Raw genomic sequence first — 27,629 nt, 5'->3', positions numbered from 1 at the left:
GCCCTCAAACCCATCTCAAGAGTTTACAGTATCATTGTTCTAAAATTAGAGTGATCACAAATTTTTCTGTCCCCAATAAGTCATTTCACTGTAAACTCTCAATGAGGTATCTTGTCTGTTGTATACACTCAGACACATAGAAACACACACACACACACACCCCCCACCCTAATGCTTTTAGAGCAACTCTGCTCCTCTGTCCCCCTCCCCCTGCCCCCAGCTCACCCAGTGAACTTCCTGACATTCACTGAGGAGGGGAGGGGAGGGGATAGGTCTTAGGAGAGGGGCTGGAAGGGATCCTACAGGCTTAGTCCAACTTTCTTATGTTAAAGAGGAAAAAAATGAGGCAAAGACAGGTCAGTGACTTGTCCAAGGTCACACAGAACACAAGTGGCTATGCCATCTATATTCTCTTGAACAAATCCTTTCCCTGCCTTCCACAGACTTCAGTTTCACTACCTGTTAAAGTAGGGAGTTTCACTAGATGATCTATGAAGTCTCGGCCCTAAATCCTATTGAGATCTTAACTCATGAGGCACAATCTGAGACCGTCTGAGCCTGATGGCTACTCACTCATGTGCGCCTTCTTGTTCTGAATTTCAGATCCCATAATTTTCTCCCCCACAGCCCCAGAAAGGGGTAGCAGGCACTCTGAGGGAGGCAGAGCAGGGCCCAAATGTGATCAGTGACTCTTCCCCCCTGATGTGATCACAGAGACTGTCTAATTTCAGGGGTGTCTCTGCCAGTGTCTTGCCTGACCTCATTGGGAGCTGTCATCCTCACTCCTCCCCAAGCACCTATTAAGAGAAAGTGAGGGGCAGCTAGGTGGCACAGTGGATAGAGCACTGGCCCTGGATTCAGGAGGACCTGAGTTCAAATCTGGCCTCAGACACTTGACACTAGCCGTGTGACCCTGGGCAAGTCACTTAACCCCCATTGCCCTGCCAAAAAAATTTTTTTTAATTTAAAAAAAAAGAGAAAGTGAATCCTGAAACTGATCCTTCTATTAAGGGCCAGTGTGGGACTGGACAGGATCCTCACAGAATCGTGGAACACCAGAACGTGGGAGCTTGGGGGATCTCAGAACATAGAACGCTGAAGTAGTGCTGGCTACCAGCCCAATCATTCCATGAAATTCTTAGACTTGCCTAGGGTCCCAGAGACTATGAACCCCAGTCCTCTGGCTCTGTGCCTTACGCCTGCCTCAGAAATACCCCACGAAGGCTCCAGATTTTTAGGTAACTCACATAACCTCTGGCTACAAAACCTTGATCTTCTCCACCCCAGAGGACCACAGGACAGTGACTTTTCCAAGGACTATTGATTAGATTTCTAATGACATATCCTTGGTGACTGACTCCTCTGAGGGCCAGGACAGAAGGGGTTTGAGGGGTAGGAGCCTATCACCTGCCAGCATCTCCCTCAGTCTCATGGGTGGCACATAGATTAGTGACCCTGAACGAGTTCTGTACCTGCATCAGCTTTGCCTAGGTGGTGAGGAGGGATCAGAGGCACCTCAGATGCCAGCTGATCCAACCCTCTCATTTTACAGAAGAGGAAACTCAGGTCAAGATGCTAGTCACACAGGTAGTGAGTAGCGAAGTTGCCAGGACCCAGATCCAGAACTCTTCCTGCCTGCTGGACAGTGGCTCCTGCCAGAAATGATGAGGTGTCGAGGTGTCGGGGTAAGAACATTAGGTCTGAAGGCAGCAAGGCAAGACTGGAATCTCACCAGGACCCAACACTTGCTTAGCTGTGTGACCTTGGGTCAGGTGCAGCCTTAGCTTCCCTACCTTTGAAATGCAAGTGAGCACACTTTCATTTTCCACCTTACTGGACTCTGGTGAGGAAAATGTTCTGTGAACCTTTGGGTCTATAGAAATGTGAGCGGTTATCAAGCTCCTACTTTTCAAAGGATTTCATTCTTGTTTTACTGGGCTCTGCCTTCAGGCTGGAAAGGGGCTGGGGCTGGGGCTGGGGAGGTTCCCCAGCCCTGTTCAAGACATCAGGATAGGGTTGAAGGGTGGGAGGAAATCAATTCCTTCCCTCCAGCTGAGATGTGAAAATCAATTAGCCCATGCTGAGGCAGGAGGACCCTGATAAATAAGAATCCCAGCTCCTACTGTGGAAGCACTTCAAGGTTCACAAAATGTTTTCCTCCTAGGACAGTTATGTGCTAAGTAGTTTAGGTATTTTTTTTTCTACCCAATTTTCAGAGGAAGAAACCAGGGCTAAGAGAGGTCAAGAGACTTCCCCAAAGCCACACAGCTAGTAAGTCTTAGAGGCAGAATTCAAATCTAGGTCTCCCCACTACAAGCTCAGGGCTCCTCCCAAAGCACCACACTGCCTTATTCAATACTTATTCAATACGAAACTCACAACTGTAAGGTAGGTCTGGAAAATAGTGCACCCCCAATTTACAGATGAGGAGACTGAGGGGCAGAAATGGGAAGCAGCTTGCTTTAGGTCCCATGAGGAGGAAATTCGAGGCAGGACTCCATCCTAGCTGCCACACTTTTAGGACCCGAGCTGAGGCTATGCCATAGCTGGTTCCCAGAGTTGGGGATAGGGTCTTTGAGGGCACCATGGCAACAAGACTGTCCTTACACACCCTGGGTCCCAGAGGGGAGAGTCCCAAATTTCCCTTGCCTGTAGATGGACAAAGGCCCCAGCACCCAAATCCCACAGACTCTAGGAACTACTGTGGACAGAGTCGAATCAAGTCACCAAGCATTTATGAAGTGTGTGCTTCATGCTTTGTGCTGGGGATCCAAAGAAAGGCAAGAACCCAGGCCCTGCTCTCATTGTAGGCCAGGCCTCTTTTCAGTGGAAGCTGGGGTGCAAGTTCACCTTACTGCCAGGATGGTGTCAAGAAGTAATGCCACCGAGACCTTGTTGTTGGTTATTTGGGTTGGAGTCCGGGCTCTGCCCTTTGTTGGTGTTGTGACTTTAGGCAAGTGCCCCTTTCTGGGCCTTTAGAGGGTCCAAAGCTTTGAGGTCAGAGGGCAGCATGCTTTCTTCTAGGGCAACGACCTCATTGCCAGAGCTGAATCTCAGAGCTGAAATGGCCTCAGAGGCCATCTAATAATAACATCTAGCTATCAGAATACGTTATATATGTTATGTATTATATACACTATAATGGCATTTACATAGCACTTTGAGGTTTGCAAAACACTTTGCATTTGTTAACTCATTTGATTTTCACAGCTCTGTAAGGTAGGTGCTATTATTATCTCAATTTTGCAGATAAGGAAACTGAGGCAAACAGGGTGAAGTGACTTGCCCAGGGTCACACAGCTAGTAAGAGTCTGGGGCCAGATTTGAACTAAGGATGATGAGTCTTCCTGACTCCAGGATCATTTCTCTGGGCACTATGGCGCCACCTAGCAGCCCAATAAGTGCTATGAGTTTTCCTAAATATGATACAGGCCTGATTGCTTCCTCCTGTTCAATTGTGGGCCCAACCTACCATCCACAAGCAGCACCTGCAAGAGGCTTGTCACTAGACTTCCTCGATGGGCTGCCCACCTAGCTTTACATCACAGTCTTGGGAAGGGGCCTTTTCCACCCACTTTGTTGTTCCAACTTTCTTCTTTCTGTCCACCACAGTCATTCTGGTCATTCAGGTTTGCAGACACAGAATCATCCTTGACTCTTCCTCCTGCCCCCATCCCCATGTCTAATAAGGTGCCAAATTTTGCCAAGTGTAGAATATATATTGTCTCTTGAATCATCCCTTTGTCTCCACTGTTCTAATTCAGACCTTCATTACAGGTTCCTAGACTATTGATTGCAATAGCCTCTTAATTGGCCTCCCTGCCTCCAGTGTCTCCATTCTTCAGTCCCTCCTCCATACAGCTGACAAAGTGGTTTTCCTAAAGCACAGGTCTGACCAGGTCATTCTGCTCAGGAAGGTTCCATGCATCCCTTGTGCCTCTAGTATCCAGTTATTATTATTATTATTAATCAATCAATTAATTAATTAATCAAGCAATCAATTTATTTATTTATTTATTGGGGGTTAAGTGACTTGCCCAGGGTCACACAGCTAGTAAGTGTCAAGTGTCTGAGGCCAGATTTGAACTCAGGTCCTCCTGAATCCAGGGCTGGTGCTTTATCCACTGTGCCACCTAGCTGCCTTAGTATCCAGCTTTTTAAAAACCTCTGTCTGGCATTAAAAGTTCTTTAACCCAGCTCCAGCCTATCTTTCCATACAGAGGAGGGTGCAGAGACAATAAACCTGCAAGGGTTTTGGCATCAGATCCAATTGAGTCAGATCATCCTGATATCACAGCGTATTAAACCACAAGAAGGTAGTGTGGTGCAGTGGGAGGAGCCCTGGAGTGCAGTCTTAGAACCTGGCTCTGTTACTTTATTTTGTGACTTTGGGCACAAGTTACATCATCTCTTTAGGCTTCATTTTTCTCATCTGTAAAAAAAAAGTGGGTTGGACTAGATGACCTCTAGGTCCTTCCACCCCTAGAACTATGATCTTATGAACTAGTTCTAGGGCCATGAAGGTGGTGACAAATATAAATATATGTGAACAGATACACTCTTGTTTTTTTTTGTTTTGATAGAATTTTATTTTCCAAAATATATGTAAAAACAAAATTCTAACATCAATTTTTTAAAAGCTTTGTGTTCCAACTTTTCTTCCCCCCTTCCATTCGCACCCCCTACCCACAAGAACTCAAATAACATTTATCATTCTTGATCTAATTATTGCAAGGGATTACTTTGCTATTTCGATAAATTCATGATTTTATTGACCTGGATAATTTCAAAAAATCTATTTTCTATAGAGCTTTAAGGTTTATAAAAAGCTCCCTTCCCAATAACCTTGTGAGGCAAGTAGCACAACGATTATTGTCCCCACTTTACAGAAAAGAAATAAACGTGCTGGCCAAAGTCATGTGGTGAGTGAGTAGCAGGATTTGAACCCTTGGTCTCGGGACTCCAAATGAAGTGCTTTTGCCACGACCTAATGACATGTCTCCAATACCTCACTTGTCTGCCCGAACAGACTGCAATCAGAGACCGAACACAAGAGTTTCTAAATCACCTTGTGTTCTGGGAAGAAAGGAAGACCTCTGGACAAGGAATGCTTTGTACGGATCCCTGAAGGCAGAGAGTGGGCTATTATCTACAGGTAGTGCCCTGAGGATGGTTTGTTCTGTTCTGGAAATGTCCCTGTCCCTCTCTAGCTGCCGTCCCACAGGGAAATGGTCCAAAGGGTATAGTCCTGCTTCCTCCTTTCCTCCCCTCAGAGCTGGCTCCAAATAGTAATAATAATAACATAATAGTAGGAACAATAATCACAACGTCCTTTTCTATTTTTAGTTTAAAAAGTACTTTCCTTATAACATATCTGTGATCCCTCTTTTATAGAGGAGCGAATGGGCTCAGAGAGGGAAGTGACTTATCTACAGTCACACAGCTAGCAAGTGTCACCACCAGAACTCAAAAACAGAGGCCTCCTGTCCTCAAGTCCAGGGCTCTTTCTGGTCTCCCACTGTGCCTCTGTAGGTAAGGGCATGAGGTCTGTAACTGGTCATATCGTCCTGGGCAGCAGGGGTAGGCTGTGTTGCCCAGCTCCTGCTTGAACCCCCCCCCAGCAATGGGGAGCTTTCTGCTTTGCAAGATAGCCCAGGCCGCTTTTGGACCCCTCTGATGGCCAGGAAGTTTTCCCTTACACAGAGCCAAAAGTCTACCTCTGTTTACCTTCCTGCCCATTGGTGCCTAGTTCTGGCATTTTTATCTGAGAGTCCTCCAAATACCTGAGGGCAGATGTCATGTCCCTGCTCACTCTTCTCTTATATTCCGTGGTCTTTGGGCCAGTTCTTAGGGAGCAGAGTTTCAAGTTTCCAGCCCTTGGAGACCCTTGTCATCTAGATGTACTGCACGTCAATTTCTCTTCCTAAAATGTTGTGTGCCAGACCTAGACTCAGTGAAGTCCAGATGGAGTCTGACAGAGGCAGGGCCTGGAGCGGGGTGCCAAGTGCACCTGACTGAAATCCGGGAGCAGAGGGACAGTTTAGGTTTACAGTGTGCTCAGGTAACAGCGCTCCCCTCTTTCCCCCAATGATTCATGAAATATTTATACAGAAAACACAGGTAATGGTAGAACAGAGGAGACTGAATCTGAGCTGGCAGCTGGCACCCTCTGCAATCTGTTTTGTAACCTTTTCTTTAAGGGCTATTGACACCAGAAGAATGAGCACCTACCATACAATGTGCGCACGCGCGCACATGCACACACACATCAGGGGAGAACAATTAGAAAATGCACTGGTTGGGGTCTTGTTTATACTTCTAGTCTTAAGATTAACTAGATAATAGCCACTATTTTTATACTGTTTTAAGGTTTGCAATGTGCTTTACAAGTATTACCTCATTTTATTTGATCCTTGTGATCCTGTTATATAGGTGCTCTTATTACCTCCGTTTTACAGATGAACAAACTGAGGCTGAGAGAGGTTTAAGTGATTTACCCACGGTTACACAGCTGAGTAAGTGCCTGAGACAGCATTTGAACTCAGGTCTTCCTGACTCCAAGTTTGGCACTCTTTATCCCAGAGTATGGAATCCTAGGCTTCTGCATGTCAGCGTTATGTATGTGGATATGAGCACCACCCACATTGGATCAAGCACCACCCCCTCCCCCCATCAGGTTGGTATTACTAGTTGCTTGATGGTTGTGGCCAGTGTAGCTCTAGAACCCACACTGGGCCTGCACCTGCCTTGGGGAGGCAAGCAGTGATGACTCTGTGGTCAGAGTTCACCCAATGCTGTTGAAGTCCGCAAAACCAGAGTCCAGAGAAGTGGGGGGTGGGGGGTGGTAAGAGGGAGCTCAGTGGAGGGCACCAGGCAGGCAGTGAAGTTGCCCTATCAATGCTGGGACATTTTCCCAAAGATGATAACACATGTTTATCCAGCTTCCTGACAACTCCAACCACTCAAGGCACAGTTGGGAACATCTGGTGGAAACAGCCAGGTTTGGAGTTGGGGATGTCACTTACTCCACAGAAGAGGCAGGGAGTCATCCTCAGACCTTCACCCAAAGCTGACCGATGCAAAGTGAGCACAATTAGTTCCCAATTTCACAAGCCTGAGGTTTCCCTTAGCAACCTCCAATTCTTCTTTGGTTAAGGCAGATTCGAAGCAGCAGGCCAAGGTTTCCCCAGCACCAATAGGTGCCTAATAAGCACTGGCTGACTTGCCACAGACTGCAATGAAAAGTGGAAAGGGGCTGGAGGATGTGGGATGGGTCACTTGAGCAAGTCCCTCTCTGGATGTCAGCTGCTTCATCTATAAACATTAGGATTTGCATGAAGGGCCTCTGTGTTCCCCTCTGATTCTAGATCTAGGGTCCTATGGTCCAAACAGCAGACAGAAGAATGACCAAAGCCTTTTGGTCTGGAGCCATTTAAGGCAGGGGTATAAGGCCCCACTAACTCACCCAAGCTCTGAGAGTGGCACTGTCTTAGCCCAGGCTAATACTACTATTTGAGAGGATTTAATACCAGGACCACACTGCATCTAGGATCACGTCTAGTTGTCTCGACCTATGTCTTACCACTGGACTCAGACAACCCAGGAGAAGAGAGTGAGGCTGATGACTTTGCACAGCTCTGCCTCAATTAAACCCAATTCACCTGCAAGTCAAAATATCTTCCTCCTGATGTCATTGGTCCTCTTGGAGAATGAAGGACAAACAACAACAATACAAAGACCCTCAATATCATCCAGCAGGGATTCTTGACCTTTTATGTGTCATGGGCCTATTTGGGCCTCTGGCAAAGCCTATAAACTGATGACTCCTCAGAGTTATGTTTTGTTTCATAACTGAAAGGAATACTAAATTTCAATTAAGAGGTTAGTGAAAATGAAGATGTATTTTTTTCTCATCCAAGTTCATGGACCCCTTGAAATCTGTCTGTGCATCCCAAGCTAAAAAAGCCCAACCTGGTCCAACAGAAGGGACTCAACCAAGATCAGGTAAGGAGTAATGAGCAGGATTTGAACCCAGGCCTTCTGACTCCACTATCAGACTGCCTACTTTACGGTGGTCATCGGCAGAGGAGTGTGTGGGCAGAAATGAGACTACTCCAGTTGGAATACAGGGTGAAGGGAACATAGTGGGAGAAGCCTGGCCTTTCTAAATGCCAGGTAGAGGAGGCTGGGTTTGATCTTGTAGGCAATAGGGAGTCACTGAAGGTTCTTGAGCAGGGGGATTATGTGATCAGAGCTGTATGTGAGGAAGATGAGTCTGGTGATAAGTTCAGTAAATCAACAAGCATTTATCAGGCCCCATACGTGCTAGGCACTAGGGATACAAAAATGAGACAATTTCTACCTTCAAGGAGGTAACATTCTACTTCAGGAGTTGGGATATAATGTTCACAAATAAGGAAATATAGGGCCCATACAAAATAAATACAAGTTGATTGGGGGAATGTAGGCCCTAACAAGTATGGGGCAGCACCTGAGCTGGCCTTGCAGGGAGCTAGCAGTCTGGAAGGAGCTGGGAGAGAGGACCTGAGGGGGGAACAGCCTACACGGGTTGAGAGATGCAGGCCATGTACACAGGAACATAATGTATGATGGGGAAGAAGCACTGGAAGAGCAGAGACTGGAAGCAGGAGGACAGTAAGACTCACCACATCCCATTTCCTGACAATGGCAAAACTGAGTCAGGCCAAGTAGGGTTGGAAGGATTCTTAGAGATAATGGAGTTAAACTCCCTTATTTTACAGGACGATAAAAGTGAGACCAGGAAAAGGGCAGGGATGCACCCAAGGTTTTGTTTTTTTAATTTTTGGTCCAATCATTTTTATTTCATCAATTCTCTAATGGAGATTGGCATCCTATAATATCATAAAATTGCCAGGGACATTAAGAGGTTAAGTGACTTGCCCCAGGTCACACAGCCTTCATGTCTCTTCCTTAAGCCTCAGTCCTGAGTCCTGCACATAGTAAGTCCTTGTTAAAGTTTGTTGAACAGAGTTATGCTACCAGGATGTATAATCGTTATATGTGGACTTCTGCCTATACAAAACTTCTAAAACTCAGGAATGCCTCACTCTGGAGAGCTGTGTTTGAATACTGATTTTACACCTTAGCTAATTTACTGGCAGTCTAGCATAGTGTATTGGAAACAGAATATTAGAATTTGAGAGCTGGAAGAGACCTCGGTAGTCATAAATTATTGACAAGGTGTATTGCATGTATTTTACACTAAAAAGACAAACTAACAATAAATACTCAAGAAACGAAAGTGCTCACGTCAAAGGGTTTATTCTTTTTGTTGTTGTTGTTGTTGGTCACAAAGAACAGTGGGTGAAAATGGGGGCTAGTGAACACACAAGGCTGGGCGGTGGCCCTCTGGGCAGCCTGGGGAAGAATGCTGGGAAATATGGGCAGGAGAAGCCCACGTGAGGTTTATAGCAGGGCCGAGGGTAAACAGGCTCTCTGGTTCACAGGAAAAAGGGGAGCAAAAACCAAGGCCAAGGATACACCTACGAACACACACTCAGCAAAACACAAAAGTCAAGTGAAAGCCAAACCTTCTGCCCCAGACTACTCTGTGGCGCCATGCTCTGAAACCCAAGCTGGGCGGTTCTGCCCTGAAAACTGCTGGCAGCCGCGCGGGATACACGCAGCCACACACATGTAGTTTTTCCAGTGGTTGTCCCTGCTATGCTCAAAGGCAGATTGTCACCCCCACCCTCCATACTAACATGGTTGGTGCATTGTAGATAGTGCCGAAAATGGGGTGGGAAAAGCTCTGGATGCCTGCGGGCAAGTCGTTTAACCTCTTTCAGCCTCAGTTTCCTCATCTGCAAAATGGAGCTAAGAATCTCCGCAGTGCCCGCCTCACCAGACTGTTAAGATCCAGTGAGATGACGCAGGCAAACGCTTTAGCAAACCCAGAGTGCTGTGCAAATAAATGCTAGTCACTATTATCCGCGTCCCCATGGCTTTACGGAGCCAAGAGAATTTTGCTGGGAAGGTTTTGGGATTTTTCCAGCTTGGGGGAGGGAGGTGGCAGGAGGGAGGTGGGGTTATCGGCTCCGCACCCGGCCCCACGCCTGCTGGATGCCCGCGGTCCGATCCTCTAGACCACTTGAGGGACAATGGCCGAACATCTCTGCAACCCTCCCGCGTGCCAAACTGAAACCAACAAGGAAGTCTACCCACTCCCTCTTCCGTAGTGCTTTGAAGGTTTGCAAAGCGCTTTCCTCACAGCAGCCCACTGAGGGAGGTGGGGCGGGGATTATTGTCCTCATTTTTCAGACTAGGAAACGGATGCTACCAGAGGTTCCGTGAGCCGGCCAGCCACGGTCATCCTGGGGATGTCCACATGCGCGTCCTGGGGTCGGGGGAGGGAGGCAGGAGGCTGGCCCTCATAGGTTAAGGGCTGCTCGCTCGGCATCTTGGCGGCTGGGGCTGGCCGGAAACCAAAGCCGCTCTTCTCAGGCTTTCTCTCCCCCCCCCCCCCCCCCCCGCCCAGGACAATGCTCCAGTACAAACCGGTCTCGGGCCGCCGCGGTTGCCTGGGGCTCCAGACTAAATGAAGCCGAGAAATGCCCCTGCAGAGCGCAGGTGCTGCTGGGGCTCCGCAGGGGCCGCCGTTGCCCTAGTGACTGTGGCCGGCCGGGCCGGGCCAGGCAGCACCGGGCGCCGCCTCCGGGAAGGGGCTCAGGCACCCCCACGATCGCCCCGTGGAGAGGTTCACTTTCAGGGGGACCTGCGGGAGAAATGGCAGCGGGTGGATGCGGGCCCAGGACGAGGTCGCCGCCGAGGACCTGGCGAGAGGCTGAGCTATGGCTGGTGTGGGGGTTGGGGGTTGGGGTGGCCTCTTCCTCTTATCTACAGCGGAGGAAACTGAGGCCCAGGGAAATGGAGCGATGTCCCCGCGGCCTCGTGGGCTCCGACTATCAATGTCTTCAAGTAAAGATACGATGCTGCAGGCGTGCCTGCCTCCAGTCAGCAGAGGCTCGGTGGTCTAGCGACTTCCTTCAGGCCCCTATCTAGACGGAGCCCCACGGCCCGGCCACTTCATTAAGGAGACACTGAGGTCTTCTACAAGGTTTGTACTTTAACTAGGCTCCTCCCAGGCACAGTTCTCCATTCAGATGGAATTAAACATTTATGCATATACTATGGACAAGGCACCCTGTTACACCTCCAGGGGAGCAGGCAAGGCAGGAATTACTAGCCCCACATTACCACTGAACAAATGGACTGACTGCCTGGAAGGGGGCACACAGCCAGCTCTCAAACCTAGGCAGCCCCACCAGGCTGGTGCTCTCCCCTATGGGGAATAGCCAGGATTCACAATTGTAGGATTTAAAGCTGGAAGGGTTAAGGTTAGGGTTAGGTGGTGCAGTGGATAGAACACCGGCCCTGGAGTCAGGAGTACCTGAGTTCAAATTAGGCCTCAGACACTTAACACTTACTAGCTGTGTGACCCTGGGCAAGTCACTTAACCCCAATTGCCTCACTTAAAAAAAAAAAAGCTGGAAGGGACTTCAGAGACCATCTGATCTTATTTACAGATGAGGAAACTCAAGCCCACAGAGGGAAAGTGACCTGCTCAGGATCATGCCTTAGTTAGAACATGGCAGAGACACATTTAAACTCGGATCTCCTCCCTTGAACTGGAGGGCTCTGTCCATTGGAGCACGCTGTCCTTAGGCCCCTTGGAGAGGTGCTAACTAAAGGTGTGCTTGGCCAAAACTTGTTTCTGTTTTGGCAGTTGTTTGTTTCCCTCCTTCTACCTTTATGCATTTTACTAACTGGAGGAGACCTCAAAGAATCTGGTTCAGCCCTTGCCTAGGCCTCTGGCCTCTTGGTGCAGCAATCTCACCACGATCTTACACTTTTTAGCATTGGAGAGTCAAAAGGAGATAGACTCTTGCTTCCAAGCTGAGACTTTAATTTTAGCTGAAGGTGAGCACAGTGCTAAGCAACCACTATATCTGTCTGTCCATCTACATGCATATATATACACACATACATATGTATACATATACTACATGCCTATATTCACCTGTGTGTGTATTTAGTGGTGGTGGCAGCAGGGGTGGGGGGTGGGGGGTGTCTAGACCTTTGATTTCGTAGGCATCTAATAAGGCTCAATCATTTTTATAGGATTTAGACCTAGAAAAGATCCCTAATTCTACCAATGAAGAAAGTGAGGTTCAGAGTGGTTAAATGACTTGTTTGAGGTCACAAGGAAAATAAGAAGCAGGATTAAGATCTGACCTCTAGTCTTCTGAGCCCAAACACAGCATGCCATCACATACCTCCGAAAGCTTCATCAGAGACAAGGTTAACACATGGTTGTGGCCTATGGTATTGGAAACACATCTCTCTGCTCTTAAAAGATTCTTTAACCTTCACTGACTTTTTTCCAGGTTAACAGCCACATCATGAGTGTGAGTCATGCCATTTTAGGGAAGGGTTAGATGCCAAAAGATGCTTCTTTCCAGAGGAAGGCCTTAGAGCGCCCACCCCAGGTGACCATGCTGAGAAGACCAGGAATGATTCAGGGAGCTGAAATCCACACCACGGTGTGTCTGGGAACAGGCCTGGGGTTGTTTTCTCAGGCAAACCAAAAAGGCAATATGGGAAGAGCACAGTGTAGTGGAAGGGCCCAAGACCTGGATTTGAGTCCTGGCTTTGCCACTTGGTCTTGGGCCTCACTTTCCTCTTCTTGTGAAATGGGACAATAATACCTACCCTAGCTATTTCACTGGAGATGTTGTGAGGATTATCAAATTTAGAGTTGAATGGAACCTTAGAGGTCATCTAATCCAACCGCTTTTTTTTCATGGAGGGGGAACTAAAGTCTAGAGAGGTCACTTTACTGCCACAGTCAGAATTTGATCAGGAGTCTAGCTGGTATTTCAACTCAGACCTTCTGACTCCAAGCCAAGTGATCTTCACATGTAACTGGGGGGTAAATCACCTTTTCTCTCTGAGCCTCAGCTTCTTTACTTGTAAAATGGGAAGAATAATGCTTGTTCTATTTCTATCTTGGGGTTGTTGTAAAGATCAAAGGTGATTATGGAAATCAAATGTTTTGTACCTGTAAATTGCCCTATGAGGAGGTTGGTGGGGAAAGGCAGAGAAAATCAGTCAACTTCAAATTGGTCAACTTAAATAGCACCCCTGCAAACTCTAATGTTCGCTGTGGCTTGTTTTTTTTTTTTTTAGTTTTTTTTTTTTGACTGGGCAATGGGGGTTAAGTGACTTGCCCAGGGTCACACAGCTAGTAAGTCAAGTGTCTGAGGCCGAATTTGAACTCAGGTACTCCTGAATCCAAGGCCGGTTCTTTATCCACTGCGCCACCTAGCCGCCCCTCGCTGTGGCTTGTTAATGAGGTTGACGCTAATGGTCACAACTAGATTTTTAAGTCTCTGGGAACTTCCTTTACCTAGATTCTTCCTAGTCCTCACTGGCAATTGAGAATTAACTATGGAGGGAAGGGGAATTTTTTCCTCTTCTCCCATCCTCTCATTTGAGTGACTTGATTTGTTTTGCGGGGCAGTTCGGGTTAAGTGATTTGCCCAGGGTAACACAGCTAGTAAGTGTCAAGTGTCTGAGTCAGGATTTGAACTCAGGTCCTCCTTTATACAAGGTGCCACCTAGCTACCTCCGAGTGACTTGAGACAAAAACTAGTGCCTATTTGAAAACATGCATGAAGGAGTATGGGACTGGTTGGAAAAAGAAAAAAAAAAAGGAAAATTGCTGGGAAGTGATGGCACTTGGGGACCTAAGGACAATTCTAGAAGTTTCGTCCCCAACTTGCAAGAGGGAGATGACACCTAACAGGGACAACTCTGGCAACTCAAGCTTACTTTGCTTGGGAAACTAGGATGTAGAGGTGAGAAGAATCAGGAGACATGGCATGATGGTGAAGAGAGAAGACAATTGGCCCCATTCCCACCTGTGACTGGCAGAGAGAAAGAGGAGGAGGGGGGGGGTTGGGGGGGGTGGTACTTGTTCTAGACCTCTACCAATGGAATTCTCATATTTGGACTGTGTATTTGTATTGGAGAATCTTTGTTTTGTTTTAATAAAAATGTCTTTGGTAATACTATGAACTGTGCACTTGCAAGACAGAGGATTTCTTCTCAGTGTATCAGGGAAGCATACACCCCCCCCCCCCATACCCACACTCCCCCCCACTCCCCCACCCCCTTTTCCCCCCATGGTTCTTGGAGGGGATGAGTCAAAAGAAAGGAGAAAATCTTCTAGAGTGTACCTGTAATCGATTCCTCATTTCCTCCACTCCCAACAGCTTCTGCATGGCAGTAGGCCCCAAGAGGGTTAGTCCTTAATGAGGTTTGCCCTGGAGGGTTCCTGTGCATATTCGCTGCATGTGTGATTCATTAAATCTGACTTGGGTCAGATGAGCCTCCTACCTTCAGGTGTAGCGCTAGGGCCTGGATGTTCTGCAGGGATTCCATGGTCTCTTTGACAAGCACTGTGATCAAGACAGAAAACAAACACATGAAGTTGTGCAGCCATTTAGAAATCCAATGGCTCCCAAGGTGTCTGGACATTTTGTAGTGTGGCAAATAAACATCATGCTTCGGCTTCCATTGCTAGTCTGGAAGCACTTTACTCTGTAGGAGAAGTGCATTTTCTCATTGCTTCCCTACTTAGTGTCTGGCATTAGAGCCTTTCCCTGTCTGGCTCTGGCCTACGATCCTCACCCCCTTCACCTCTGCCTCTTAGGGTTTTTACCTTCAAGGCTCAGCTGAGGTATCAGTTCCTATAGGAGGCCTCTCTTCAACCCCTGAAATTACTTTGGGTTTGCTTCTATACATCTTTCGTTCTTTGTTTCTCTTTGTTTCCCTCCCTCCCTCCCTCCCTCCCTCCCTTCCTTCCTTCCTTCCTTCTTTCCTAGTAAATAATATTTTATTTTTTCCACTTACATGCAAAGATAGTTTGTTTTTTGTTTTTTGTTTTTTGCGGGGCAACGGGGATTAAGTGATTTGCCCAGGGTCACACAGCTAGTAAGTGTCAAGTGTCTGAGGCCGGATTTGAACTCAGGTACTCCTGAGTCTAGGGCTGGTGCTTTACCACTGCACCACCTAGCTGCCCCCCAAAGATAGTTTTAAGCATTCATTTTTATAAGATTTTGAATTTTGAATTTTTCTTCCTCCCTCCCAGCCCCTCTCCCCAAGACGGTGAGGAATCTGATAGAGGTTATTCATGTGCAATCCTGTTAAAACATATTTCTACATTGTTGTTGTTTGTCTTTTCATTCTTGAAGAGGACCATGTCATCAGGGTGATGTCATGACTTGCACTGAATTGGCTTTAAGTGAGGGAAGGCTGTGCAAGGTCACCAACCTCCCTCTCTCCTCCAGAGCCATTTGGGTCTAGTGGCAAGATATATATCAGGACAATTGGAGATGGCCCTGGATGTTTAAGGCAGTTGGGGTTAAGTGACTTGCCCAGGGTCACACAGCTAGTAAGTATCTAAGATGAGATTTGAATTCAGGTACTCTTTTATTTTTTGGGGGGGTGAGGCAATTGGGGTTAAGTGGCTTGCCCAGGGTCACACAGCTAGTAAGTGTTAAGTGTCTGAGGCTGGATTTGAACTCAGGTCCTCCTAACTCCAGAACCGGTGCTCTATCCACTGTGCCACCTAGCTGCCCCTGTTTCCACATTAGTCATGTTGTGAGAGAAGAATCAGAAAAACAAGAAAAAAAGGAGTGAATATGGTATACTTCAATCTGCATTCAGACTTTATAGTTCTTTCTCTGGATGTGGATGGTATTATCTATCATGAATCTTTTGGGATTATCTTCGATTGCTGTATTACTGGGAAGAGTTAATTCTATCACAGTTGATCATCACACAATGTTGCTGTTACTGTGTACAATGTTTTCCTGGTTCTGCTCACTTCACTCAGCATCAGTTCATGTAAGTCTTTCCAGGTCTTTCTGAAATCTGCGTGCTCATCATTTCTTACAGCACAATAGTATTCCATTACATTCATATACTGCAACTTGTTCAGTCATCCCACAAATGATGGGCATTCCCTCAGTTTCTAACTCTTTGCCACCTCTGTGTACATTCTTTTAACCCTTTATTAGAATGTGCATTTCTTGAGGGCAGGAACAACTTCATTTTTTACTTGGGACAGTGCCTTTGTGCATTTAGTGCTTAATGAATGGGTATTGAACTAAATTCAATTCTTGAAAAATTATCTACAAAATGCATTTATGTACAAAAAATACTATTTTTACCCTGGCTTCCAGTGAAAATTTGAGGTTAAAGGTGTAACGATTGGAATGACGCCACCTGCTGGATTCTTACTGTAGAAGAGTTCTGCCCATGAAGCGAAGGTCTTTGAGGGCAAGACCAGGAGTCTTTCCTTTGGCGGGAGGAAGTGACGCGGACTAGTGGGAGGAGGAAGGAAGAGACTGGCGCTGACTCTGGGGCTTTTTCCTGAGGACGCTGGTGGAGAGCGGAGCTAGAAATGTGCTCTCCCTTTAATAGATAGGAATCTAGGCCTTTCTCTCTCTCTTTACCAAATTATTATTCTCCTTAATAAATGCTTAAAAGTCTAACTCTTGCTGAAGCTTATAATTTATTGGCAACCACTCATTAGATATTTTAGACAGACTAGCTAGAATTTTAGCCCTTAACAAAGGTAAGATCCTATTCTAACTCACTCTGTGAGACTTTCAGATTTTTTTAGTTATAGTAGATATATGGAAAGAATGGCTGAACTTTGAACTTCAGTAAGCTCTTTGTTTTGCAACTCTAATGCACTTATCACATATCTATCATAGGTATGGGTATGAATGTCTTATCCCCTCTGTAGACTTCAGATTCCATAATGGTAAGCAATATGTCTTATCAAACATTTTATCTCCCCAAGTGACTGAACACAGGGCTCTGCACACAGTAGGTGCTTAATAAATGTTTGCTGAATGAATGAATGAATGAATGAGGAGAGTCTGAATCTTGGGTTTGAGCCTTAGCTCTTTAAATATGATCTAGTCACTTTGCCATTTTGAACCTTGGTTTTCCAGTCTGTAAAGTAGCACACAATAAAGTGAGTATTCCTACTCTTGCAGGGCTGTTTTGAGGGAAGCACCTGGTAAACTGCTATTGTTGGTGCTTTTTCTTTTTTTTGGTGAGGCAATTGGGGTTAAGTGACTTGCCCAGGGTCACACAGCTAGTAAGTGTTAAGTGTCTGAGGCTGGATTTGAACTCAGGTCCTCCTGAATCCAAGGCCACTGTGCCACCTAGCTGCCCCTTATTGTTGGTGCTTTTGTTGATGTTACGGCACTACCCAACAAGGTAGAGGGTGTGCCATGAGAGGATCAGTTGGTGAAACTGAGGAAGAGAAGACTTAAAGACAGACACGGTGACATAACTGTCTTTAAGTATTTTTAGGACTGTCACCTGGAAAAGGGATTAGATTGGTTCTGTTTGGCCCTAGAGAGCAAAATCAGGGGGGATGAATGGAAATTGCAGAAACAAATGGAGGTTTTATTGTAAGAAAGAATTTCGGCTCCAGAAGTAGAATTCTCTCCCGCAGGTGGAGGTTTCCCCTCCCTTGAGGTCTTTAAGCAAAGGCTGAAGGACACTTTTTATTGCATCTCTTATATTGTGGAGGGAATTCTTGTTCAGGTACTTTTTGGACTGGATGGTCTTGGAGGCTCCTTCCAATTCCCAGATTCAATGATTCTGTGCAATCACATTCTCAGACTGGAGGATATAGATGGAAATAGATCTAGGTTAGCAAGTGAAAAGGAAATGATCTGAACCTAGCAGGGGATAGAGGGAGGAGTCAAGCACCCAGCCCATTCTGAACCCACGGATCACTTTGGCTGCTATTTTAGATATTTTGGTAGGCATTTAGGGAATGTAGGTGGGCTTTTGTTTGGCTTCACACACATACACACGATTCTAATCTGGTGCCTTAGAGTGGTATGAAGGTGATTGATCCTGGATTTTTGAAGGTCATGCCAATAGAGTGATGGCCCTGCTTGGTTCTCCCCAGATGGAGAGGCTTCTGCCAGCAAAAGTTTGGATCACCTGTCTGAGGATCAGCTTAGCTTGGTTCACAGAATTCTATCATCAGTAAGTTGGGTACTAGGGAATGAATTCTTTGGCCATGGTAACTCATGTAACATAGAGAGATAGACTTAGATTTTAGAGCTAGAAGGTACCATACGGAATTAAAACTGAAGTTGAAAAAAGGCAAAGTGTTTTCCACAGGGTCTCACATAGCGAGTAAGTAGCCCAGCTAGGATTCAAACCCAGGCCTATAACCCCTAATCCATTTCTCTTTTCACCACTTCTTTTCCTCCTGTGTGGCCACTTTTTGCTTTGGCAAAGGGTCAGAAAAGGGCCCAGAAGGGGTTAAGCACCATACCATAGTTTTTAATAAGTATTCATTTAACTGCTGGTCCTCTCTCATTGACCAGTGAGTAGACTCAATGCCAGAGGAACTGAACCATATCAACAACATTCTTGCTATAAATGAACCAAAAGACATTAAGGAGATTGCAGATCTATGTAAGGACAGCTCTTAGGCTTTTCATGGAGAGACAAATAAAGGAGTTTGGAGGGTTGCTATCAGTGTGACCAAAGACAAGAAGCATAATTTCATGGGACCTCTGGTCATCTTGATTTGTAGTCATATGAACATAAACAAAAAGATCACCATAAAGATAATTGCAGCTTATCTACCAACATCCGTTGCAGAGGATGAGGTGGTAAAGAAATTCTATGAAAAACGATAAAATCTTTCAAACTAAGTCAATATATATCTTCTCAATTACTTCAGTGCAAAGGTGGGTCTAAGGGAAGATGACGAAAAACATATTAGAAAAACTGGTTCAGGATTAAGAAATTAAAAGAGGGCAAAAGTGCATAGACTATTCAGAAGCTTTCTGTCTATATACCATGAATACTTCCTTCAAGAAGAGAGTTGGAAGGTGCTGGGCTAGCATCAAACAATAGCACAGTGACAGGAAACCACTAGTAATGTGGGAGCTATTTCAGAATCAGCTGTGTGCAGTCATATCATCAACTTGTTAGAGCAAAGATTGAAATCAAAACTAAAGGAAAGGGTAAGGACCAGAAGATATGGTATATAATTACAACAGTATGGACCTGATCTTTTTTTTTTCTTTTAAAACTACATACATTGGAAAATAGGAAATTGATGACATGGATCAACATGATTTCCTACAGAAAATTAACAGATGCAAAGGACGCCACAATGAGGAGGCCAAAACCTCAGGCAGCAAACACTATCTCCTTGCTTAGTGGAGAAATGTAGCAGTCAAGGATAACCCTAGTTTTGAGCATAAATTTGCTTGCAAAATCTTGTGGAGGATGAAAGAAGATTGTGAGCAGTATTGCTTCATAAAATTCTGAAGAGTTTGTGGGAGGAAAACAAGTCCACAAAAACCTGGCCAAGAGACTCGATAAAGCTAAGAAGATTTAAAGAGAAAATGACAAGTACAACAAACAAAAAGAGACTGGTGTCCATCACACAGCATCTCAATATCGATATCGGAAGGTAACTGACATTGTTCGATCCAATGACTTATCACAACATAAAAGGGGAGGGAAGATAGCACAAGGGTGTTTTGGGCAGGGAATGTGTTTGTTGGGATCATTTGCTGGACACAGATTTAGCCATGTTAGGCAGTCTCACTTTGGGGATTTTACCTGCATGATGATAACAACTTCTATTTTATATAGTGATTTAAGATGAACAGGGAGAGGGACTTGATCTGGAATTTTATTGGCAAAGGAAACTCAGAGATGAGTAAACTCCTTCTAAGGATGCAGGTCAGTACCTTCTCTGAAAGTTAAAGGCTGAGTTGCCTAGATTCCAGAACATTGAGAAATTAAATGACCTGCCTAAGTTCATACATCTAGTATGTGTCTAAGGAGAGATGAAACCAAGGTCTTTCTGGCTCTGAGGTCAACTCTTTATCTACTGCAGCATGATGAACAAAACCTCACCTTATACTCACAACCATCACCACCACCACCACCACAACAACAACTCACATTTCTATAAAGCTTTAAGCTTTAGAATTAGAGCTTTCGTCACAAAAGTTCCCATGAGGCAAACACTGGCATATATTATAATTTCATTTTACAGATAAGGAAACAGCCTCAGAGAACTGAAGTTACTGGACCCCTATCTCAGATTTGACCCAACATCTTCTGACTTCAGGTCTAGCAATCCTTTCACTTGAAATGCTTTTCTCCCAATAGTTCTGTGAGGTAGGTAATACAAATATTACTATTTCGTGTTTCACAGATAGACACTGAAGCTCAGAATGGCCAAGGGATTTGACTATACTCACATGGTTAGTCAGTAAATTGCATCTTCTGAGTCTTAGGACAATCATCCAATCAAGTATTAATCACCTACTTGTGACTGGCACTGTGCAAATCTCTTCGGATAAAAAAGAATGGCAAAGACAATCTCTGCTCTCAAGGAGCTAGCATTCTAAGACGAGACAAAATGCAGACAATATGTATGTATGCATACATATATATGCATATGTGTGTATATATGTATGTATATGTAAAATTGGAGGTCATCTCAGAATTAAGGCATTGAAGGGGACCAAGAAAGGTTTCTTAAAAAAGGTAGGATTTTATAGTGAAGACTTGAAAGAAGCCAGAGAAGCCAAGAGGTAGAGATGATGAAGGAAAGCACCCCAGAAATGGGGATATAGCCAGTAAAAAGGCAATGGAGTTGGGAGATGGAGACTCCTGAGCAAGGGCAGAAAGCCAAAGATGCTGGATCTTAGGGTGTATGGAAGAGAGTAAAGTGTGAAAATGCTGGAGAGGTCGGGAGGGGTCTGATTGTGAAGGTTATATTAAGTGCCAGAAATGAATTTCTGTTTGACTCTGGTAGAAGAATCTTGGGAGACACTCAGAGTTGGTGGATGTGAGACAGATGAAAATCCAGCAAAGGAGAATGAGAAGGATCAGTTAAGATGGGTTGGAGGAAGAGAAAGCAAGGTCACAAAAATCAAAGAGAGAAGAGAATACAGTATTAAGGAGAAGAGAGTGAGCAACAGTGTCAAAGCTTGTAGAAAGGGATAAGGACTAAGAAAAGGCCATTAGATTTGACAATAAGGGGATCATTGGTGACTCTGCAGAAAGAAACAATGCTTACTCAAAAGGAATTCATATTCAAATGGGGGAGACGACAAGTGATATATATATATATATATATATATATATATGCATATATATATATATGTATATTCAGAACAAATAGGGAGAGAATAAATACAATTCAATACAAAGTAGTTTGTAACTACTAGCATTTGGGAGAGATCAGGAAGTGCTTCACATAGAAGGTGGTACCTGAGCTCTGTGTTGAAGGGAGAGAGAGACCTGAGGCAGAAACAGAGAGCTCATTCCAGCCAATGAAAAACACAGAGATGGGAGACAGAGCATCTCATCTTTCTGGAAGAGCAAGAAGGCAGGTTTGGCCACATCACAAAATGCATGATGGTAAGTGATGTACAATGAGATTGGAAAAGAGAGGCTGAGGTCAGGATGCAAAGGCCTTTAAAAGCTGGAAAGAGAAGTTTCTATTTGATTTGAGAGGCAACAGGAAGCCATTGAAGTCTAGAGCTCCTTCCACTTTACCAGTGAAGCATTTCTAAGCATTTTGGAACCAAGTCATAATAATATCATTTGTATTAATGCTACAAATCTTTTAAACTCAGAGATTTTTAAAGAAATTAATTGATTAGATAACATTAAGACTCAAAATCAGTCACAAAACATTAACTGGCAAGTAGCTGGCGATCTCTCTAATGAAAAATAGTGACTAGGCTCAGCCCACAGAACTACTAGGAGGTTTCCTTTTGTGTCATTCACTTTCCTTCATCTCCCCATCCATGGAATGGTGCCCTTTAAGGAACCCTGTGCCCTCACGCTGCCCACTTGGGGGGTGCTTCTAGGCCTGCCATCTCCTGAATGGGCCTCACAATTTAACATCCCAGCCCCTAAATCTCCTTCACCCAAACCGCTATTATTAATAGAATTCAGACAATTTTAGGGATGGAAGGGACCATAGAATATGGCATGTTAGAGTTAGGGTTTAATTCAATGAACATTTATTAAGCAAGAAAATGTGTTTGGGGTGGGTGGAAGTCATGGAGTTATTATAAGGGGCTTGAAAATATGTCATACACATATGTGTATATATAGCAAAATTTTTTAAATTTATGCAAATACTATTATAATGAATAAAATATAGATTTATTTTAAAAGTGTTAATGTAGTCATAATGACTTTTCCTCAATCAATAATAATGGTACTAATGGTACAACTATTAATATGTGGGGTTGAAGAAATGTTTTTCATGTTGAAAAGTAAAACAAGTATTTAAATGTTTACTTTGTGCCAATCCCAGCACTGTGCTAAGTGCTGGGGATACAAAGAAAAGCAAAAACCTGGCCCCTGCCTGCAAGGGGCTCCCATTCCAAAGGTAGGGAGAACATGCAGACAATGAGGTATATATAAGATACATACGGTACAAATATCCATACAGAAGAACGTCATTAGCAGTTGGGGGTGGGCCAGGCAGGGCACAGGGTCTTGAAGGAAGCCAAGGTGAGAAGGGAGAGCATTCTGAGTTGCTCATTCAGCATCTTCCCCTACATGTTCTTGCAAAGCACATAAACAGACTCATGAGTTTGTGCTCTGGAAATTCCCTGGTACTGTATTGACTTTGATGGTGAGCATCCTTACCCTTTCCCCATCATCCTGTTCTAATATAAGTAGCACAGTCACATTAGGAGGAGGGAGATGTTAGCACGAGGAGTGAGAAACCGTGCTGCCCTCTCTGCCTGGGGCAGCCCTTAACTTAGGGAGCCTCAAGGCAGTAGAAAATGCCTGTAACACTCACCCTCTTCTACTCCAACCCTGCAAAAAGTGTTGATTGCTAATTCAACTCAGCCAGAGAATTAAAGAACAGAATAAACTGGGGCACAGAGCTGTACCTGGTCTGAAAGAAAAGGGATTGGATTACAGTTAGGGCCAGTCCTGACCCCAAAAGCTACTTGGGGCAGGGATGACGGTTGTTGGAAACTAAATTTCCCATTGTAGAAGGAGTTGAGACAGTATTGTGATCTTGCTGCAGAAAAACACTCTCCATCAAAGAGAAGAATCAGAAAGTGAATGACAGAGGACTGTAAGGGGGAAAGGCTAATACCAAGGATTTCAAGAGGAAAAAATAAATTAAAAATCTAGAGCACAAGTACATAAATCAGCACAAAACCTGAAATGGAGGTAAATACCAAAACATCAGAACACAAACCTCTCTAAATAAATACTTTAAGACAAAGGAAATTGAACCAACATTTGATGAAACACAGAATCCTGTGAGTTTTCAAGAGAGCAAGGAACCACAGCAGGATATTCCAGGGGTTTAAAAGAGAAATAAACATCTTAAGAAGGAAACAAATGAATTTATGGTATGCAAAACAGAAATAATTAGCAGAGCAGAAAAACTTGGATCCATAATAACAAATTTCTTCAAAGGAGAGAAAGAACAACACATTTGGAATACAAATAATGGAATGTATAATCAAAAGAAAATAAAATTAAAAGAACACATGGTCTTTATAGAAGCAAAAATCATTGATCTTGAAGACAGAATATATAGAAACAATTTAAAGACCGTGGGTTTCCCAGAACATGACTAGTAAAAAAATCCTGAAGCCATAATCTAGGAAGTAATAATAAAAACTATTCAGCACTTCTGAATATATAATATAACATAATATAATAATATAATATAAACTTCTGAAAATATAATACCAAGTGAAAGAATCTACATATGACCTCCAAAAAAATTAGTGGAGGATGAAAGGAGCTGCTTTGCATACAACTATGGAAAGGGGAAAGAATTCTTAATTAAACAAGGGAAGTAGGTGATCACAGAAGGTAAATGGACAACTTTGATAACATAAAATTGAAAAGCTTTTATATGAACAAAACTTATGTTGCTAGAGTTCCAAGAGAAACAATTAATTAGAAAAAATGAATACGTCTGATAAAGGTTTGATATCCAAAATATACAAGTAATTAATGCAAATACATGACCAACAATTGTTCCCCAATAAATAAGTGGCCAAATAATATGAACAGATAGTATAAAAAAGCTATAAGCTATGTGGATCCTTTTGAAAGAATGCTCCAAATCACTAATAAAAGACACACAAAACGATGATGAGTTTTCATCTCATACCTTTTTGATTAGCAAAAAAAACAAAAGTAAAATGTAAATGTTGGTTGAGTTGCAAATTGGTTTAACCGTTCTACAAAACAGTTTGGAATTATACTAAAAAATACCTAAACTGCTCAAATCCTTTGACCCAGGGATACCATTATGAGGCATATACTCCAAAGAGGTCAAAGACAGCAAAAGGTCCCAAATATGAGATGAGATTTATAGCATGTTTTTTGTAGTTGCAGCAGAAAGAATGTCAGTACAATAATAATTGGGAAATGGCCGAACAAACTATGTAATGTAGATGTCATAGATTACTGTACCACAAGAAATAACTAAGAATTCGGAGAAACTTGGGGAGACTTATATGAACTAATACACACAATGAAGTGAGAAGAATCAGTATAAGCACTAGGCACAATGCCTATAACAATGTAAATAGAAAAAAACACAACTGACCGCTGTAATTGTAATAACCAAGTTGAGCCCAAGAGAAGAGATGAGAAAATGCATCTCACTCCCTTCTTTTTGCAGAAGCAGGAGACTAGGCTCTGTTTCATTGCATATGTTGTCAGACGTAGTCAATGTGTTGGTTAATTTTGCTAAACTGTTCTTTTTTCTTCCTCTATTTTTTTTTTTTTTTGGTGAGGCAATTGGGGTTAAGTGACTTGCACAGGGTCACACAGCTAGTAAGTGTTAAGTGTCTGAGGCCGGATTTGAACTCAGGTCCTTCTGAATCCAGGGCCAGTGCTCTATCTACTGCATTTCCTCTATTTTTTTGTTAGAAGGGCTAGCTAGTAGGCATGGGGAAGAGGAGGAATATAAAAACAGAAGATATCAATATATCTTTTAAAAAAGACTTTAGTACTCTAAAGTGGCTTCAGAGGATTGAAGGTGAAGTATGCCTGCCACCTTCCATGTCAGTGGAGAGATAACAGGATGAGGAAGGAAGGAAAGGAGGAGGCTCATTGGCAATCCGATCCAGATGGCTCAAGGAGATTAAATGACTTGTACAAGCTCACTCAAATCCTCTAACTCCAGAGCCATTGGTATTTCCACTGAGGAATGAGGCTGACATTGTTAGACGTGGTCAGAGAATCATGGGGTCTTAGATTTAGATGTGGACGGGCCCATGGGGCATCAAGTCCAACAATCTCCTTTTTGTCATATAAGTATTTTATTATTTTCCAGTTACATGTAAAGATGGTTTTCACCATTTGTTTTCATAAGATTTCTAGTTCCAATTTTTCTCCCTCCTTCCCTTCCCTCTCCCCTCCCCAAGAGAGAAAGCAATCTGATATAGGCTATATATGTACAATCACATTAAGCATATTTCTGTATTAGTCATGTTGTGAAAGAATAATCATAACACAAGGGAAAACCTCAAAAAAGAAAAAAAAACAACCAAAAAGTAGAAACAGTATGGTTCAATCTGCATTCAGAATCCACAGTTCTTTTTTCTGGATATGGAAAACATTTTCCATCGTGAGTCCTTTGGAATTATCTTGGATCATTGCACTGCTGAGAGGAGCCAAGTCTAGTCTATCACAGTGGATCATCACACAATGTTGCTGTTACTGTGTACAATGTTCTCCTGGTTCTGCTCACTTCACTCAGCATCAGTCCACTTAAGTTTTTCCAGGTTTCTCTGAAATCATCATTTCTTACAGCACAATAGTATTCCATGACATTCATATACCATAACTTGTTCAGCCATTCTCCAATTGATAGGCATCTCCTCAATTTCCAGTTCTTTGCTACCACAAAGAGAGCTGCTATAAATATTCTTGTACATGTGGGTCCTTTTCCCTCTTCTATGGTCTCTTTGCAACCCTCTCCTTTTACAGAGGAGGGAGGGAGAGGTTAAGTGACCTGCCTTGGGTCATACAGCTAATAAGCGTTTGAGAGGGTGTGAATGTAGACCTCACTCTCAAGCCCCTGCCTAGTTTACTAGCCCACATTGCTTGTTTTGGGAAGGTTCTACAGCAGGAAGAAAATTGGTGTGAATTGACATTGATGGCTTTTAAAAGCATCCCTGAAATAATCCGTAAAGATTGCTTGTTTTATTTTAGAAGTTGTTGGGGAGCACTGGTACAGAGTTTTCATGGTGTTAGGCCTGTGATTTGACAAGGTTCCTCCCTCCCACTGCCTCTAACCTTTTCTTGTCTTGGCAATATTTCCCTGTTGGCTGCGATAAGTACAAGGCCTGGGGATGAGGAGGTGGTGGATGGTAAACTCTGACGTAGGAGGATCATGGGGAGGAAGAAGAGATGTTTAGTCTGGAGAAAACAAGTCTTATGGGGGACATGATCACTGTTTTCAAGTATGTGAAGGGCAGATGCAGGGAAGTGGGGTTAGACTTGTTTTGTTTGGCTACAGAGGGCAGACTTAGGAGTGGTAAGTGGAAGTTGCAAAGAGACATATTTTTTTTTTTTTACTGCTATATAAGGAAATACTTCCTAACAACCAGAGCTGTCCAGAAGTGGAATAAATTCCCCATCACGGGAGAGTCTGAAGTTGAGATAGTCACTTTTGGTTTCAGTATATCTTTAAACTCTTAAAAATTACTAAGGACTTCAATTATTTGCTGTATTAGAAATTAGAACTGATAAAATTTTAAAATACGTATTAATTAATTAAAATAACAAGAATAAGCCCATTAAATATTAACATAAGTAACATTACTTATGGAAAATATCCATATTTTTCAAAACAAAAAATTAGTGAGAAGACTGGCATTGTTTTACTTATTTTAAAATTTTAAAATTTATTTTATTCTGAATTTAAGAACTAAAACAAGCATTTCTATAACAGGGAAGTAGGGGAAAAAGATGATTGCACATGAAGCTGCAAATCTGTTAGGTACAACTTGCTATTCCTTTAAAATATATTAATATTATATAACTTTTCCCTCCTTTTTTTCTCCCCTCCATGGCTACCATTAGACACCAATATGTATATATATGAAAACCATTCTACATGTACTTTTATTTATCTTTTCTTTTTCTGGATACAGTTAGCTACTTTCTTCATATGTTCTTTATAGTTAGTTTGGGTATTTATAATGGTCAAAATGACTTAGTCACACAAAGTTTTTCTTAAAACAATATTGTTACTTGATGTACTGTTTCATGATTCTGCTCATTTTGTGCAAGTCTATCCATGTTTTTCTAAGATAATTGAGCTCATCATTTCTTATAGCATGATTGTACACCATAACTTCTTCAGCCACTCCCCAATTGACAGGTATCCCTCCAATTTCTAGTTCTTTGCCACCACAAAGAGAACTGCTATAAATATTTTAGAACACATAGGTTCTTTTCCTTTTTTTTTTTTAGTGAGGCAATTG

At 43.4% G+C, this 27,629-nt stretch overlaps 1 protein-coding gene across 1 annotated transcript in view; it reads right to left on the bottom strand.

Annotated features, from left to right (window-relative positions):
* Nucleotides 1-10,543: 10,543 nt before the first annotated feature.
* The window catches only part of POLN (DNA polymerase nu), a 345,265-nt gene continuing 328,179 nt past the window's right edge, over nt 10,544-27,629 (bottom strand). The window contains exons 23-24 of the mRNA XM_043972229.1: nt 14,443-14,504; nt 10,544-10,756 (exon numbers count right to left, since the gene is read on the bottom strand). Coding sequence (XP_043828164.1) covers nt 10,646-10,756; nt 14,443-14,504 — 173 coding nt within the window. The 3' untranslated portion in view covers nt 10,544-10,645. The remainder of the gene's footprint in view (nt 10,757-14,442; nt 14,505-27,629) is intronic.

This window comes from Dromiciops gliroides, chromosome 6 (assembly GCF_019393635.1).
Source record: "Dromiciops gliroides isolate mDroGli1 chromosome 6, mDroGli1.pri, whole genome shotgun sequence".
NCBI lineage: Eukaryota > Metazoa > Chordata > Mammalia > Microbiotheria > Microbiotheriidae > Dromiciops > Dromiciops gliroides.
Note: the sequence above shows the minus strand (reverse complement) of the source record. Positions and strands in the feature narration are given on the sequence as shown.